This window comes from Sprattus sprattus (genome assembly GCF_963457725.1).
Source record: "Sprattus sprattus genome assembly, chromosome: 2".
Lineage (NCBI taxonomy): Eukaryota > Metazoa > Chordata > Actinopteri > Clupeiformes > Clupeidae > Sprattus > Sprattus sprattus.
In genome coordinates, this window is record NC_137921.1 from 45,987,336 (window position 1) to 46,005,948 (window position 18,613).

An 18,613-nucleotide genomic window follows, 5' to 3' on the forward strand; every position below is an offset into this window, starting at 1 on the left:
TCGCTGTCACTTCTTTGTGGCCACTGAACCCACAACAAACGGGCAGCGTCCTTCCCTGTCATTTCAGGGCACCACGCTGTTCTACAACAATGACGTCATTAAGAAGTATATACCACCCATAGATATATAATTCTATATGTCTATGATACCACCCGCCCCAAAGGTATCCCAGACGTAGTGTGTTGTGTTAATGTTGCGCATATGGTTTGCATTTTCTTTATGATAAAATCAGTGTATATTCTTAGTGTATTATTTTGAACCGTCAAACCATTTAAATCTCAATTGCTAGGATAGTAAGCATTTTGTTGTCAGCCATCGATTAGGCTACTCTTCACTCAAACGTTCTCTTTCATTTGGCATGGGATTTAATCATTTAAACCAAGTAAAACCAGTTCTCAATCGTACACTGATATATCTACCCGCTAGCACGAATAGCGTATGGTTCCCATTTGTAGCCTCGGCAACTTAAAGGTAAGGGATAGGCCAATAGGCCATTTTCACCTACCCATTCGTAGGCCCCAGCTATTTTTCAATCCATTTCCCCCATCCTTTTGATCGGTCCAGTTTTGAGTAAGAACACTGCTAAACAGCTAAACAATGTAATCTTATGGTGGCAATAAATAATACGTGTCCAAGTGTTTTGCCACTGACAGGCTATAGGCCTAATGTTATTATAAAGTGCAATGTTATCACAATGTTATTATTAGTAGTTTATCTTTCTTTTCTTCATTTACTAGTTTCTTTACATTTATGGAAACAAACAGACACAGGCCTATCTCTTTGGGGATCCTTTCCATGTTGTCAGAGACTTACAATAACATTATGAGCTTGTAAGTGGCGAAAACAAGCGGTTTACTTTGACGCAGATGCGTTTTGCGGTTGCAGGTTATAACATTGTAACTAAACAATGGACTGATTTCTATCGTTTTAATGCCTAGTTAACATTTGGACCAAAAATTATGTGAAAATAGGGCCTAGGTTAAAAATAACTGAGTTCTCCTTTAAGAGCCCCAGTGGTTTCCTTGCTTGTATCATTGCCTTCCATGTATGAAGCTGCAGTGGATTTAAGTGCAGGACTGTATTCCTCACAATACAGTTTACATTGGCTTTCATTAGTGTACCATTTGCAACACACCTTAATGAACCTAGGCTCAGCTGGAAACCTTCACAGCTTACAGGACTAAAGGAGGACTAAACCTCCTTTTGGCCTTCATACTTTGGTGCCCTAAAATCCTCTTAAATCTAGAACTAGGTCTCCCTGCCTGTGAAACCACTCCTCAATCTTCTGACAAATGGAGGGCTACTGGAGCAGTAACACTAATGATGATGGCTTTGACCTTGAATCTGAGGTATTGTCAAAAGTAGTATAAGAAGAAAATTGAAATTCCTCATAGAGCTAAAAATGGGCATTGATGGTACTGATTGAGGGGTATGTGCCCAAGGGGGTAGGCATTATTCACTCTAGCCGTCTTGCTTTGGTACCACATGAGGATGTAGCAGTGCCAGCCTGAAGGACAACACTGACTGCCCTCTGTGCCCTCCCATGAATCCAAACGTCTGGACCATGATGTGTTTCTGTAACTGGGTCACGTTTGGCTAAGAAGGGCAGGACAAAGACACCATCTCCGATACCGCTCTATGTAAATCTCCAGTGCCTGTATGCCTGCCACTTAGCATGCGGGTCTTGCTTTGATAAGAGGATGAATTACCATGTCTGTGACATTCTGAAAAGAGGAGCCAGCCTGTGCATGATTATGACAAGACACTAAGAGGGCCTTTGAAAATGCGGGCTTTGGTCTGTCAGTTTGTCAAGACATGGATGAGAACAAACAAACATTGCTCCAAGAAGTCTTCTAGCTAGTATTTATTTGCTTATAAAATCAAAATGGTGTGCAGAACTGGCTCAGTGAATTTCATAAATGCAAGTGTGTAGGAAGAGATACAAAAAGTGCACAATATTTAACCATCACTGTTTATAGTAGTTGATTGTTGCTCCTATCGTACAGGAAGATCAAAATAACAACATTCTGAAATATCTGCGCCAAAAATCATCAGAAAATTACAAAATAATAGATTTTTTTTGTTCTTTAAGACAACACTACCTGATAGAGAGAGGGGGAGGAACAGTGAGATCCCAGAGGGACATGTGTCAGAAGAGAGTAGCGATCTGGTGACACTTACAGGATAGCAGACAACGCCACAGCTCCACCTCAAAAAGACATGGCACAACTTTACACCGCAAGAAATGGTACAATTTCAAGTCAAAAGGCACCACACAATACAACTCATGAGGAGATTTTGCCACACACTTGGGTTATTTTTTCTCTGTAAAATGTCGTCACCAACAAACTCTTAAGGCGAATGTTATGTGCAAAAACGTCTGTAAAACTGTGATAAAAATGTGCTTTTTCTCTAAACTTCCGTTTTGTTCTCTCCCCCACTTTAACCTTGACATCTTTAAAAAATATCTAAGATGTGTTAAATTTAAAAGGATGATTGCATTTTCTTAATGTTGGTTGAATTTTCACAGGCATACGCTCATCCCCTCATGCACCCCACCACCCCTTTGCCACACTCCCTCACAGGGAACAGGAGAACAGAGAGGGGGGAGGGGGGGAGGGGAGCGACCCTCTTTTGCGAGGAGGGAGTGGAAGGAAAGGGTCCATCCAGAGGTTCCACTCAGTTCCTGTAGATTTTGCGGCATTCTCCCTCCTTGAGGAAGGTCCATATAAGGGTGTTGACAATGTCGGGCTGGTCCTGCTGGAGCCAGTGGCTGGCCCCCGAGATAATGTTGAGGCGGAAGTGGTTGCGGATGTAGATGCGGCAGGCTTCCGCCATCTCCTGCTCCAGGAAGGCATCCCGCTCTCCCCACAGCAGCAGCACTGGAGACATCACATTGTTCTGACTGAGTGGCAGGAAGCTGACAAAGAATATAAAATAATTAAAAATAATAATGCAGAAATACATTACCATATGTGATGTACACATGTGCTGCGATGTACCGATGCAGTTATAGTGCCTGACATGATTGTAACCTGAACATATTCTATAAGATCTCTTATAGTTCTGCATGAAAAACTATACATCTTTTGTCTTTTCCATCAAATTAACCAGGAGAGTAACATACTGGCTGAGCCTGGTTCAATCCAAAGGTAGATATTATGGTGCAAGGTACCTTTACTTTCTTCATCTTTACAGCAACAATAACAACAATAATAACCACCACAACTGATACTACTACTATAACTACTACTGCTCATAACATTATCGTATATACTGTATATAGATTATAGTGTTCATAATAAATTGGGATAATGAGACATGACAAACATGCATATTTGCTGCTGGCATGTGTCAAACCTGCGCCAGCCTCAGTTTCCTCCACGGACAACTATTTTCACACCGCTCCAAGCTACAACTAGCTTCACTTTATGCATTAGTGAACGCTTTCATATGGTGCACGTCAGAGATGCAGCCATCTGAGTTCAGTTGAATCCTTACACGCCACTTCCCTGCCTTGAGAGGGGAGAGGGCCCTACCACATCAACAACAACTACAGTGAACAGATGGAAGACTCAGCCATGTATGTTCATTATCTCACGTGCTCACATGAATGTTGTGAACTACTTGTCAAGTGAGGAGGAAACAATCTGTGCAATAATTGACTGAATGCACAGAAAATGCTATGCACACACTCTAGGAGAATGCTGATAGCTGAGCTCTAGACTGACAATTTATCTATAGAGAAAGGACTTTCGTAATGCATGTGGCAACACTGTTTTGAGCAATCATACTTACATACAGCTAAACTGCAATCCTTAAATTTAATGGAAATTGGATTTAAATTATATAAATGGATTTGGTGTGCATAGTGCAAAGTAACAACTGCCTTGTTGTGAGATGACATTGGGGCGAACATCTGAAAAGACTGCTTGAGAGTTCAGTGCATAGAAGGCTGCACATGTTGAAGTCATATGCTGTGTTCTTTGTGTCAGACAAAAGGCAGATTGTGACCAAATTAAATAGCTCCCATTCCATTCTCCTTTGTAATGGTACAGATACAAAGATACTTCTAACACTAAACCGCCCTTCATGTTATCAATGGAAGCTTTGTACCAAACACCCAAAGGGCCACATCACAACAACCCTATGACCAATACCACCAGCATAAAATACCAGTAAACATCAATGAGATCTGTAATTATAAGAACACTTTGGCACAAAGATTTTAGTCAGCAGTATTTATCTGTCAAAATTAAAATACAAAAGCATACATGTTTCAGTCTTCAAACACTAGAGGGCAGCAGTGACCCAACCCAATCAAAACAGCTGGCTGGGTGCACCCCCACTATGGCACTGATTTAGTAACACAGCTGTGCACTTTTATCCAAGTGCTTATTTATAGCATCCTGGAGATTTCCACTTGCTCAGAATTAGCTTAATTCCTCCATCTAAGCAAATACCGCCCTACTGTATGTGTCCTCGTGCCTGTGGCGGACTCACCTAAAGACATTCCTGAAGTAGTTGAGTGCCCCGGTAAGAGCCCCAGGCTGGGAGAAGGTATAGAGGTAGGTCTCCAGGTCCTCAGTGTTAAGCCAACGCCCCTTCCGTCCAATCCCTGTATTGCGACTGGTGAATAGATTTCTTAAAGCCTGAGAGAGGGAAGGAAGACAGAGGAAAAGTTGTTGGTAGGGAAAGTCAGAAAGTGAGACATAGTGATAAGGATAGTCATGGTCATAGATAGATGATATAGTGGCAGAGATATTCATGGTCGTAGATAGGCATAGATAGATGATATAGTGGTATGGATAGTCATGGTCATAGATAGATGATATAGTGGCATGGATAGTCATGGTCATAGATAGATGATATAGTGGCAGAGATAGTCATGGTCGTAGAAAGTCATAAATAGATGATATAGTGGTAGAGATTGTTATGGTTATAGATAGTCATATATAGATGATATAGTGGTAGGGAATGGTGCAACAGAAAAGCATGAAAGGAGAAAATAAGTGTTGTGAGCTAGGATGAAAAGAGAAAGGGAAAAGGAGAAAGGCAGAGTGATGGAAGAGGGTAAAGTGGAAAGATGAAAAAACCCAATACAGCTAGATAAAGTGAACCACTAAAGGGAGAGTCTGGGAACTAAACGAGAGGAGAGATACTAATTGTTCGTGACGGCCGCACTCCCTCCACAAAATCCTATTCAATTATACTCTCTCCTTCCCTCTAGGTCATCGAGGTGACAGTCCCCGACAGCCTCACTCACATCAGTGCCACACACTGCTAGGTCAGGCACCTGGCCTGGCCGGCCCTGCTGCCATAGTAATGGGTCCCAGGAGAAGAGGAACCCTGAGGGGGCGACTGGAGTACCAGGACGTGCCAAACCCTGAACAGGCAGACGTACCAGCGCTGCTGGAGAAGAGGTGAGCTGGTAAGGTTATGTGTGCCCATGTTTACACCTCTCTCTGACAGGATTTATAGCACCTAGTGTTTGATTTTAAAGGAGGGTGACTGATCCCATGGTGTAATAATACAACATGATCTGACGGTGCACCACTGACTTAAGTCATTCTGGTCATTTTGTTCATCCATGACGATACCTGCAAAGAATGTAGCTCTGAGCTAAAGACATCATGACACCATTAGCTCAGTGGCTGAGGCATAATTCAGCTGTATTCCAACGGCAACATTTCATTCCTTCCCAATGCTGAGGCAGCCAATGTGGTGCATCTCAAGCAGGTGTGCTGTGCCACAACAAGGGAGGTAATTAGGAAAGGTGCACTGACAAGCTTAGCTGACAAACTTAGCAACTTAGGTTAATGGCCAGAGCTTACCCCTGACTCTGTGTTAAGACTGGGGAACAAATGGCACCACTATGTCCCTCGATTAACTCTAAACTAAAAGCATAATTGTCTACTAAAACACAAAAATCACATTACCTTTTCCATTACATTATGTATTGATATTTGATATCGATACCACAATTCTCCAGATGTTCATTGTTCTCACTAGAGTTTAGCATTTAGCAAGAGTCAATCCATATCGCTGAATCAGTTTAAAAGCAAAAGGATCAGATCACAAATCTGTAGTCAAAGCACCACTACACCTTAATTCAGCAAGTCATTTTCCTGTGTGCGGTATGTGTGTGTGGGCGCATGTGTGAATGAATGACTCACTGTAATTCCGATACACAAATCTGTATTTCATGCTTCAGTCAAACAATTGTGAGATTATGCAACAGAATCACATAATTTCCTTAATGGGACATTGCATAAAAATCCATGGATTTGTACTATTGCCGGTGCGTACTTACCTGACCACAAAGGGATTGGGTAAGTGTTGTCTAAAGATACGATTTTTGTGCAAAATAAACACACACCGACTTGGGGGTTTACTTGCAACCAAAACTAGGGCACCTCAGTGCATGAAAAAAAAAAATAGTAATGGATGGCTGGTGAAACCAGGTCTCTCCAACAAAACCAGTTACACATCCATGATAGGTCACTGATTCGATTCATTACCCAATAGAGATAATTATTTTGACCAGGTCTCGGAAATTGCTAGCCATTGGGGATCAGTGCTGCAGCCCTGCCCTCTTTGCAACCATTATTGTGAGTCCTTCGCGGTTGTTTTTGTCCTCAACACACATGATGTAACATGTGAATCAGGAGTGATAACAGATGAGAGTCCAATGCACTCCCTCAGTCACTGAGCTGCTTTTATTTCCAGGTCTTAATGGATAAGGTATAGGTTTTTATTATAATTTATTTTTTATCATTATTCATTTTGGATTTTTATTCCGAAATTGAATCCATTAAACAGCTCTGTTTTGGCTTTTATGCCTATATGTGCCTCATCCATTTGCTTGGATGAACTCCAAGGTCCTTTCACATTTTAACTGTGGGTCATATTCCTCTGCTTGAAGCCGAGACAGAATCACACCCTGGTCTCAGACAGTCTCATTGATTCTCTTGGCACCACCACAAGGTTTAAAGTTAACCAACCCTGCAGCCCAACTTGAAATAGTGGCAAGCCTTCGGCGAGAAGGCCTCTGCAGCGACACTGTCTCGTAAGATATATGAAGTGGCCATCTGGTAAATAAATGGTCAGTGCCAGGGAGTGCTTCATCACAGGGTTTATGGGGTGGCCATCAACAGAAGAAGCAGTGCCAGCCCTGCCAGTGGGAGGCCGCCCAAAACTACGACCTGGGACACTCAAAAACAGCACTTATAAGCTTAAAGTGATATTCATTGATCGAGAGCCGTTGTATTATTTTGTCATCTTTCTCTCTATCCCTCTCTCCCCTGTCATATGCACCCAAACACCCTATAATACTTACACACGCACATATGGAATCACACACACACATGCGTAGCCCACCTTAAAGTCATTGATAGAGAGCATGAGCTCAGGAAAGCGGGGCAGCTGGAAGAGAAAGAAGTGACTGGATTTGAGGAGCTGACTGGGGTGGCGGAGGGCATAATCTGGAAGGAGGGAAGGAAAGAGAAAACATAGAAAGAGTAGGAAAAGAAGAGAAAAGAGCAGGAGGAAGAGAAAAGCATTGTCAGCTAATATGTGTAGATAAAACCAGGCCTTCACACAATGCACTTGGAAAGGACAGAGACACATGCATGACAAACAGAATAGACAGAAGTGTGGGGGCGACCCGCTTCAAAAAGATGCCGTCTCACACCACTGGAAGCCAAAGTAGACCTATAATTACAAGTCCAACCCAGCCCTAAAGGAAAGGGAGGCAGGGAGGGAGGGAGAGTAGGAGGGATGGGTGACAGATGGAGGCTGGATCCACTTGATAGGATCATTTGGAGGGCAAAATAATAAGGCCTCCTAATGACTGATGCTAATCACATTAACGAGTTCAGAAACACATCGCTGTTTGGACAGACACTCCAGGCACGCTTCACTGCATGAGGGCCATCCAGGCATAAGAGGGGAAGTCAGGTGAGGTGAGGGCTAAAGGGAAGGAACGACAGTGGGAGAGAAAAGAAGAGAACATGGAGGGAAGGAGGGAGGAGAGGGAGGAGGAGAAGGCAGAGGAGGGGAGAGCAGATTGGCAGAGAAGATAAAGACTAAAGGGAAAGTGCCGATCGTCTCATACAGTATGTGTGTGTGTGTGTCTGCTATGTGTTCAGGGGTGTGTTTTTATTTTACCTGCAAGGACGGAGGGATGAGGGCTGTTCAGCACAATAAGCTTCACCACCATCTCTGGGTATTGGATGGCAAAGAGCCACGCGATGATCCCGCCCCAGTCATGACCCACCAGGAAACATCTGTTATAACCTGGGGAGAGAGAGAGAGGGGAAGGAAGAGAGGGAGAGAGAGAGAGAGAGGGAGAGAGAGAAAGAGAGAGAGAGAGGGGGGGGGGGGGAGAGAGGTGCGGTAAGGATGATGATGAGTAAGTGACTATGTTTATGTGTGTATATCTATTTTGTGTCAGTGTTTGTGAATGACTGTAGGCCAACAATGTTTTTGTTACGGTGTCATGTGTGTATCTGTGTTGTGTGCTGCATGTGTGCTGCATGTGTGCTGCATGTGTGCTGCATGTGTGCTGCATGTGTGCATGACTGTAAATAACAGGATGTACACACATATCCTTTGATGGGACAGGTGTTGGAAAGGGAAGTGTATGTGTGTCTGTTTTTCTGTGAGCCTTTGAGTTTGTAGTTGTGATTTTGAGTGTGTTTATGGGTTAATGTGGGTGCAGGGTTGTATGTGTGTATGTGTGTATGTATTTGTCTGTGTGTGTGTGTGTGTGTGTGCGTGTGTGCGTGTGTGCATGTGTGTGTGTGTTTATAAATGTGTGGGTCAGTGTGTGCATGTGGGTAGGGCACTTTAAAGTCAGTGATGTAGAAAAGGCCTTAATATGAGTTTGCTTAGCGCGGCAGGGAGAGGAGGGTGGAGGGGAAAGAGAAAAGGAAGAGAGAGAGAGGGAGAGGAAGAGAGAGAGAGGGAGAGAGGTGGGGTAAGGATGATGAGTAAGTGACTATGTTTATGTGTGTATTTTGTGTCACTGTTTGTGAATGACTGTAGGACAACATATACAGTATAAATGTTTTTGTTATGGTGTCATGTGTGTATCTGTGTTGTGTGCTGCATGTGTGCTGCATGTGTGCATGACTGTAAATAACAGGATGTACACACATATCCCTTGATGGGACAGGTGTTGGAAAGGGAAGTGTATGTGTGTCTGTTTTTCTGTGAGCCTTTGAGTTTGTAGTTATGATTTTGAGTGTGTGTATGGGTTAATGTGGGTGCAGGTGTGTATGTGTGTATGTGTGTATGTGTGTATGTGTGTATGTGTGTATGTGTGTATGTATGTGTATGTGTATGTGTATGTGTGTGTGTGTGTGTGTGTGTGTGAGCGCGTGTGAGTGTGTGTGTATGAATGTGTGGACAGTTTGTGCATGTGGGGAGGGCACATTAAAGTCAGTGGAGCAGGAAAGGCCCTAATATGAGTTCGCTTAGCCAGCAGGGAGAGGAGGGTGGGGAGGCCCTTGTCCTTAGCAAGGTCCTGTCGGGATACCGCTGGAAAAATACTGCCCCTATCCACCCCCACACCCTTACCGCCGGTCCACTCTCTCTACACCCTCCTGCAAAACTGGGGAGGAGATCTCCCACACTCTATTTTCAGCCACTTAAGATGGCAGATCAAGGTCACTACTTCCTCCCCAGGGGCACTCTGATCATATTAGTCGACCTCACTAAATAATCTCCTCACCAGTTCATTCTGCCATTCATCCACTGCACCATTCCCACCCACACACACCATGCTGTCCTCGTCCCTGATCTGTCATCAGATAACTCAAATGGTTTGAAACAGGGGTGAGAACATGCAAAACGCTTGCAACACATCTACAAGGCTCCAGCAGGGAGTGTGGAGGCGACCATGTGTCATCTGAATGCTTATATGCCCCAGCTCATGTGTAGTCTGACTCATCTGCAGACGTGTGTAAACACACTTTGGGCATCTTGTTGAGCATTTAGGGGACAGCAGCCTGTATTGACGGGGGGTTTCCTGAGGGGAGGCCTAGTCAGGTCTGGTTTTATTAGGAGTCATAGAGGCTCTAGTTGGGAACATGTATTAGCTTTGAGGGGGTCTGTGGGAGAGTTCTTTAGAGCGCGAGATGTATATTGGCCGATTGGTTACTCAGTGACCTTTCAGAGATAAACACTGCTCTGTGTTTTGATGAGTCGGACTTGAGCTGGCGCGTGTGTAGCTTATGGTGTGGAGCCTGTGAGACAGCCATCGGCAGTGTTGTGCATGAACGCTCTAAAGAGCAGGTTCATTTTTCCATTTGCAACCAAAGAATGTGAACTTGAGCGTTGCTTGAGATTCTGAATCCTTGGGTGCCGCAAAACACAGTGCATGCACACATGGAGCACTATAAACCACACTGGCTAGCGTAAAAATCTTTTTTGCAAAATGGCGCCAGTGCAAGTGGCGATTCAGATAACGCAGCTACCGATACTGCTAAAGCCAATTCATATGATTATTTTAAGGAGTTTTAATAACTAGTCAGTACAGATTCTGATGGCAAAACTCACATTTTTTTACCAAGACCTGCCAAGAGACATTAAATTCCTACACCCAAGATTGAGACTGGTTTCCCAATCACCTAGTAGACAGACTTGTTCTAGACTACACACCACATAGTGATTAGTGAAAATGTTTTAGTTTCTGCAAGGTATTTGGGATATGTGTAATTAGTTGTTACTTTGTTTGAAGGGTACTATGCATTATATTTGGTAGGTGAGTAGTGATGTTCATATGCACACACATATTGTTGTACATCTGCATGTGCATGAGAAAACAAAGGAATTTGAAGAAATTACCTCTGACTATGAACTTGTTCCAAGTTCAAAATTGTGCACTATGAATGTGAACTTGCTCATTTTAATCTGTGTGAACTGAACTTTGAGCCAGCTCTTGTGAAGTACAACACTGGCCATCAGGGAGGTATGAGTTTCACCCTGATGTGCAACTACGAGTCCTAAAGCAGCCCTTATTCTGACCTCATCAGTGAGTCAACGCCAGACGGCAAAACAGCTCTTTAATACACGGCCATTTGTCTTCCTTGATAATCACTGGGAAGATTGATGGAGTGCATTAAACAGCTTAAGTTACTGGCTGATATCATCCAGAGAAAGAAAGTGAAACAACACGACAGTCAGAAGGGAAAGCGAGTGAGTGTAGGGCAGTGTGGTATATTGAGACATCATTACCATTTAGGTCTCATCAAATGGGCCAGACTCTAATTCTGGGAGTGGTTGTGTTGGAGATGTGGACCAAAACAACTTATGCTCACCAAGGTCAAACTTGCTTACTGAAAAACTGTATTATCTTATCACCTTACCAACCTAACAGTCTTACCTTACAAACTGCATTAGTATTCAACCCTGGTTTCAGGGCTTGTGGATAAGGTGAGATAGTAGAGACAAAAACAGAGGTAGACGGGGGCGGCGAGCAGAAAGATAGAGAGGCATTAAGAGAGAGAGAGAGAGAGAGTGAGAGAGAAACAGAGCTCACCCAGATACTCCACTATGTCCTTCACATCAGTGACCAAGTGGTCGAGACGGTAGCTGTCCGCTGAGAGCGGCTGGTCAGACTCTCCATAGCCACGCATATCCACTGCAACCACACGGAACTCACTTTTGAACTCCCGTAGCTGGTAGCGCCATGAAAACCTACATGAACACCGTAAACAGACTGTCAGTGATCTTTAATTATTACACAGGGTTTAAATAAAGATGAACACTGAGCTGCCACTGTGAACAAAAGTACTGCATGTAACCACATTTTAATTACTGCAAAGAATTATGTAGTCCCACATTTAAGAGTGCCCTGACTTGACTTAGTTTTGTACTAACTGCCACTCTCAAGATAATCTCAAGCCAAATTGTTTTTCCACAGAAGATTTGCAGTCAGAGCCTGTGCTCAAGACTCTCCCCTTGAACTTGAGCAGAGGAGAAACTATGTTGCTTGTGAAAGTTTGAAACAGCCTGCCTTGCTACCTCTGATAATTCAAAATGATAGTTCAAAGCAAAGGCTGTTTCCAGTGGAGAGGGTGACCAATGAAAAATTCAGTATTGGATATTGTGGATTCTAGTCAGTCAGGCAGGCAGCCCTCATCCTGCAGAATGGCAGGGAAGAAGAGTGAGTGAAAGATGGAGAAAGAGAGAGGAGGGAAGAGGGAGAAATAGAGCGAGAGAGTGCTAGAGAGAGAAAGAGGAAAAGAGAGAGCAAGCTTCCTAATTAAAGATCTTGTCTGCTGTGAGGTTTGAGCTGAGATGAGCAGCAGAAGGTGGAGAGGCCTGACTGAGATTTTGATGACTCAGTATCAGCACACAGCACCGAAAAACCCAGTATGTTAGAATATAAATGAGGTTTAAAATAAAACAGACCTGCCAAGCTCCCAATACACCACAAACACACACACACACACACACACACACACACACACACACACACACACACACACACACACCCTCGCGCAGAGGCTCATCCATACTCGCCCACATCTCTTCCTATTCTTCATATGACACAGTAAAACACCACTTTGCACTTATGACTATTTTTTCTCATAATCCTCTTTTTTACAGCAGCAAAAGGACAGCGGACTCCCTCTCTCTTTCTCCCTTTCTCTCTCTCTCTCACCTTCTCTTTCTCTCTCTCTCATGCTCATTTCTTAGGATGTCCAGTGGAGCAGAAAGCAGCCAAGCCATGGTAATAAAGTGGCCATCCACTCGCTCGCTCTCTCTCTCTCTCTCTCTCTCTCTTTCTCTCCCGCCTTCTCGCTCTCTCTCTCTGTTTCTCTGCACCCCCTCCTTTCCTCCTCCGTGAGCTACGGTCAGGCTAAAGGCTTCTGACAGCGCCCCCGCACTCTCAGTGGTGTTTGCCATGGCCGTGCCTCATATCACTTAAAGTGAAAAATGATCGGGAAGAAAATACGCCTTTGGAATCAAAACATGGGTGCTGACTGAGTAAACAGAGAGTTAAAGCAGAGAGTCTGTAGTGAGGGTTTTATAGAGTGACTTTATGCGGGAATGGTTTCTACTACAGAGCTACAAAGGTATGCACATAATTTGAATTAGATAAAAAAATATACAGTATATGGAATCTAATAAAACAAACATGCTATATCTGAGTGTTTGAGTCCAAGTGGGAGCATACATTGACATTTCTTGAGCTATGAGCTGGCTTTGGATGAAGCCATCTGCCAAATATAATGGAAATTATTTGTATTGACATTTTCATATGGACTGGGAATACCCAGATGCTCTCCAATCTCTACGCCTAAATATTCAATTCAACCATTTTAAGAAGATTTGATTAAAGGTAAAATCCAAACAATCAGACCCCAAAGTCCTATAACAGTGTTAACCTACATAGTAGAGATTTCTCTGTGGACAAATGATTATAGCATCATCAGCTGTGTGCTCTGGAGAGCCCAGTGTATTTCAATCGGTGTTTTGTTGTGTGCCATTTTAACAGTCACATGATTATTGCAAACACACGTACCCATCTCTTTAGCCTGATGGACAAGTGAGTGTGCTGAGGGTTACACAGACTCCCTTACCAGAATTCTGGGAAGCCATGCAGCAGAAGCATAAGTGGCCGGCCTCTCTCCCCCGCAGCCACATAGTGGAACCTCAGACCAGACTCCTGCAGTGGTCCAGAGGGTGGAGAGCAGAGAGATAAGAGGAAGAAGAAAGAGAGAGGGTGACAGACAATGGAATGAAGGGAGGAGAGTAGAGAGTCAAAAAGGTGGCCAGAGAGGGAGGGGTCAGAGAGAAGCAAGAACACAGAGATAGAAAAAGAGAGTTCAAGGTTATCTTTATTGTCCCACTAGGGGGAAATGTTTTTCAGCCAGGGTTCACATCCAAACACAACACGAAAGGACAACATGGAAAACATCAACATAATATTTCATCAAGCTAGTACAGGCAATGGAGGTTCATACCAAGTACAAAAGTGCCAGTGTGCAAATGCACAATGTGCAATGTACTGAGAAATGGGAATGCGAATTCAAACCAAGTACAATGTGCCAGGGTGCCAATTTCCCTTAAGCATATCAATAGCACTAGGGATGAAGAAGACATGGAGTCCTACAAACAGAAGCCTTGGAACGCCGACCTGAGAGTCCTAGCTCAGACTCCCTCTGGAGTGGATGGTCCTGGCAATCCTTATAGTGTAAGCCCTCCAAGAGACCTGCCTGTTATTAATGTCCAAAAGTTTGGCATAACACATTTAGGTTTCCAAACTACACAATAATACAAAAGGTTACAGGAGACTCTTAGCTGGACCGTTTTAGAGGTAGCATCAACATGGGATTCAAAACTCAGTTTGTTATCGAGAACACCCAAATATTTATAGCTATCCCTGCGCTGAATGTCAAAGCCGTTTTAACCAGTAGGCAGAGGGCTTGGCTGTGACTTCCTTTTATTTTTATTTTTGACAGATTTAGATGGAGGAAAGACTCATCACACCAAACCACAAAGTCATCCACCACCGGCCCATGATCCAGATTGTCCCCTTTAAGAAGGTAAACAATAACAGTATGATCTGCAAACTTTAAAATCAAGCTATACTTTGAGATGCTGCGCCATTTAGTAGTGTACAAGACGTAAAGAAGGGGGGAGAGAAAGCAGCCACAAGGGGCACCAGCAAGTGTGTAGAGCCGGTTTGACGAAGCACCATTAACTCTCACAAACTGAGACCTATCACTTAAAAAGTCCACTATCAATCCAATCAGGTTAGGATCGAGTTTAAAATGACATATGAGCCTCTCTGCAAGGATGGTAGGATGGTATTAAATGCCAAAGAGAAATCAATGAATAAGAGTCAAGCGTGCGTCTTAACCCCCGGTACAGAAAAACAACAGAATCCTCCACACCGCTACCCAGACTGTGTGCAAATTGAAACACATCAAGTTATTCCTCAACCTGCATTAAAACCTCAAAAGACAATCTTCTCAAATGACTTTAATAACTAAAGCAGGAAAATATACTGGCCTGAAATCATTGAATGAAAAAAAGAGAGGGGAGAAAGATATATATATATAAAAAAAAAATAATAATGGAGACAGACAGGGAGGGAGGGTGAGAGATAAAGGGAAGAGAGGTGACCAGAGAGGCAAGGGGAAATACAGAGAGAGAGAGAGAGAGAGGGAGAGAGAGAGAGAGAGGGAGAGTCATCAGTCATGCTTAGGAACACAGGCCAGTCTTTGATGTTAACACCTTGGTGCCCTTTGACACGAGCACAGTGCCTCTCAGCCCCTGATGCAAGACTCATTTCCACACAGCTGTCATCTTTATAGGGCCATAAAACACATACAGGTTAAAAAGGAAACGAGTAAACACTTTGTGGTAATATTAACAGCCGCAACTTTCATTCTGCCAACTTTGACATTTATAGTTGAATTCATATCTATTCACTGCGACCATTTCACAATATTGGTTCTCCCTCCCATAGTTACAGCATCTGTTTACCATAACCAAATTATTCAGTTATTTGATTTCTGCGAATGGTTGTGTTGATGCGTCTATCTAACGCCACTCCAGTGTTATTTAAAACAAATATTTTTTGATTATCTCTTTTGTCTTACTACTCATTCTGTCTAAAGTGCAATGTTACAACAGCCAGTGGCCAAATATGTAAAGGAGGAAAAACAACACCTTCTGTCTAACACGTCATATAGGCAACATAGTGATACATTCAGTACTAATCATCTCTTATAAAACTTGGAAGAGTAGATTTTTTTCTCACAGCGTTGAAACGACAGTGAAAGTTTGAGAGGGGTCACATCACATCTAGTACTGTTTTTGTGAGGCAACCACTTTCTATGCAATTGTCAGTGTTGATCGAATATTATATAGCACTAGCCGATAGCAAAGCCCAACTGCGTACGGAGCTGTCCTCAGCACTACGAGGGTAGCGGTGAGCACAAAATACAAGGTTCCAACGATCGGAAAAATAAACCAGTGTTGCACACGTATTCAAAGGGGTTCATCCATAAAATACACGTCTCACGATTTCATTTTACGACCAGACCCGCCTTTGATAGCGCTTGCGTGAACCTCTGTAGCACACCGAGACACAATTTGTCAGTTCATATCAGGCTTGAAGGACTCCATAAACACACTACCCAGACTAACTGAACGTCGTTAGATACTTTCGTATAATGCAACGCACACCTTACCTTTATTCTCACGTAGCAATGTGTTCCCAAGGACGTGTCATTCAGGCAAGCAGGGGGGGTCTCTCGTATTGCCCACTGAAAGGTTGTTGACGGCCTTATGAGGATGCTCCACCAAAGTTTTAGAAGCGCTACGGCTGTGCAGAGGGCACAATAACCGTATATCAAAGACCAATAGCCTAAAACTCTAATCTGTAACGTGAGTCGAACTGTCAACAACAGCAAGTTGTGGAGCAGTCTCGCCATCTTTACATTACCGCGGGAATATTGAAGTCCAGAAGACGATTAGGCAATCTATCGATTTATTGCGTTAATTATCAGACGTTCCATAAATGATGGACACCATTGTAATCCTCTCACTCTGTTGGTAGAGCATCCGCCGTAGTAGGTTACTTGCCCACCGGGGAGGATCTCAAACTAAAGGCTCAATGAAACGCTCTGAAGCGCAGGACGTCAGAATTCACGCTTGCGTGTGACAGCAAGGTTGCTTTGTCCAAGAGGTGTTTAACACCTCTCTTTAAACCCCAAAATTGTGACGTTACATCTCAGAATGTACCAAATCAGCTTATCTCCGCAGGCGCCTTTGCTCAGAGGAAAAACCTCTCCACGTGCCAGGACTGCAGAACAGACTGCCGATAGATTATTATAATTAGCATGCTCATTAAAAAGATGATTAGGACAACAGACGGTCCTTAAATTAGCCTATTTTCCTAATTCTCGTCTAAATGCAAAGTTGTTCTTCGCCTAAATTATTCTCCAAATGCTTTAATTCAAAATTAATTTACCTGAACTTCATCCTAGAAAAGCAAACATTTTAATGAATATCACATTATAATGAACTATTATTGAATGAATACCGCTACAAATGTCGGACACTACTAATCGTTTACAATTTCGATAGCATGAGCACATGTAAATACCAAAACTGGACATGGTTTTCTTTACTTGGAAAGGGCATGCATCATGTGTCCTTATCACTGGACCCCGAACAGAGCATTCCACGCGGCGTCATCTGATGGCTTGGAAAGGATCAAAACACGAGAACTAGGCAACATCCCTATAGCCATTTTACAAGTGGAGCGCAGACTGCATATAGCCTACAATGGCTATCCTATCTAATCCAGCCGGAGTATGTATTAACTTGTAGCATTAGGGGTCAAACGTGAGATTGACCTTTAGGCTATATGACTGATTGTATTAACTGGTATAATTAGTCACATTTGCCACGTCACTGTCATCTCTGTACTGGAATGTTGTCCCCCCCCCCCCCCCCCCTTCCCCATTTGTAACTCTCTACAGATTTTACATTGATAACGGACTACTTGTAAGCATATTTGAAAATAAATGTTAGTCGTTGTTGGTGACCCTGGACAAGATGGACATAGGCCCACCTTGAGTTTGGTCTATGCTCATATTCAGGTTCACGACCGATGGGGCTGGCGTGCACAGTGCAAATGTCTGGGCATTATATGCTCCAAACGCTGAAACCTAGGGCTGGAAGCCAAGTCACGACCCTCATCCTAACCATAGGCCTATGACAAATAGTTTAATGCTTCAATAGGTTTAACATTGACCAACAAGCACAAAAGACAGAACACACGTTTATACGGAAAATACTGTTTTGTTTAATGCTTCAACCTACAGTACGATTCTTTTGTAAATTATATATTAGGTTTTTTTTATAGCATGTCATGCTCTCATACCGTGAGATACTGAATAAAGTGCTAATGGTCATTTTGAAGGAAATATTAAACAATAGGCCTGGCCATACCCATATGTTTGGACAAAGAAATATCAAAAACATCTCTACAACTTCAAAACGTTCTCACTTGCCACAACACTTTGAACATTCTGCAAGAAAGTATACATTTTAGGGGCACAGTCCAGCGTCCATGGGGGCACATTGATTCTATGGCACCTTACTTTCAAGTGCACAGGAGCAAAAGGATCAAGTGGTCATGCTATGGTCAAACAGCAGATTCTGACACTAAATTGAACAACAAATTAAACAAGGGGCACGTGTTAGTGTTGACTTATCTTATTGATTTGAAATACACAGGGAGAATCGAAAATTTAAATTAAGTCCACATTTCAATAAAGTGACAGAATCTTTCATTTGAACAAAGCCCTCAGCAATCCCATGCACTGAAAAATGATATTTGGCAATAAAACAGGCTACAACTAAACAATATTGACCCAAAATAATAATAGAAAAAGAACCTTTACCCAGTACGTATACAGTAACAAAATATGTAAACTTTTTATTACAGATTACCAAACACTTTCAATACCCATATGCATATAAAGCCGATTGTGTTATTTCACTAAAGAAATGGAAAATAGAAAAGGAATTTTTTTCCTCAATTTAAATAATACAAATATAACACTTAACATACTTT

The 18,613-nt window shown here is 42.9% G+C and overlaps 1 protein-coding gene across 1 annotated transcript; it reads right to left on the reverse strand.

Moving 5' to 3' along the window:
* Positions 1-2,679: 2,679 nt before the first annotated feature.
* Positions 2,680-16,460, reverse strand: ephx4 (epoxide hydrolase 4; the record flags this gene model as incomplete). The annotated part of the gene is made up of 7 exons (XM_080832508.1): positions 2,680-2,920; positions 4,504-4,652; positions 7,381-7,484; positions 8,170-8,298; positions 11,546-11,703; positions 13,596-13,681; positions 16,218-16,460. The coding sequence occupies 7 exons, from the start codon at positions 16,458-16,460 to the stop codon at positions 2,680-2,682; spliced, it is 1,110 nt and encodes a 369-aa protein (XP_080688634.1).
* Between the last annotated feature and the right edge of the window lie 2,153 nt (positions 16,461-18,613).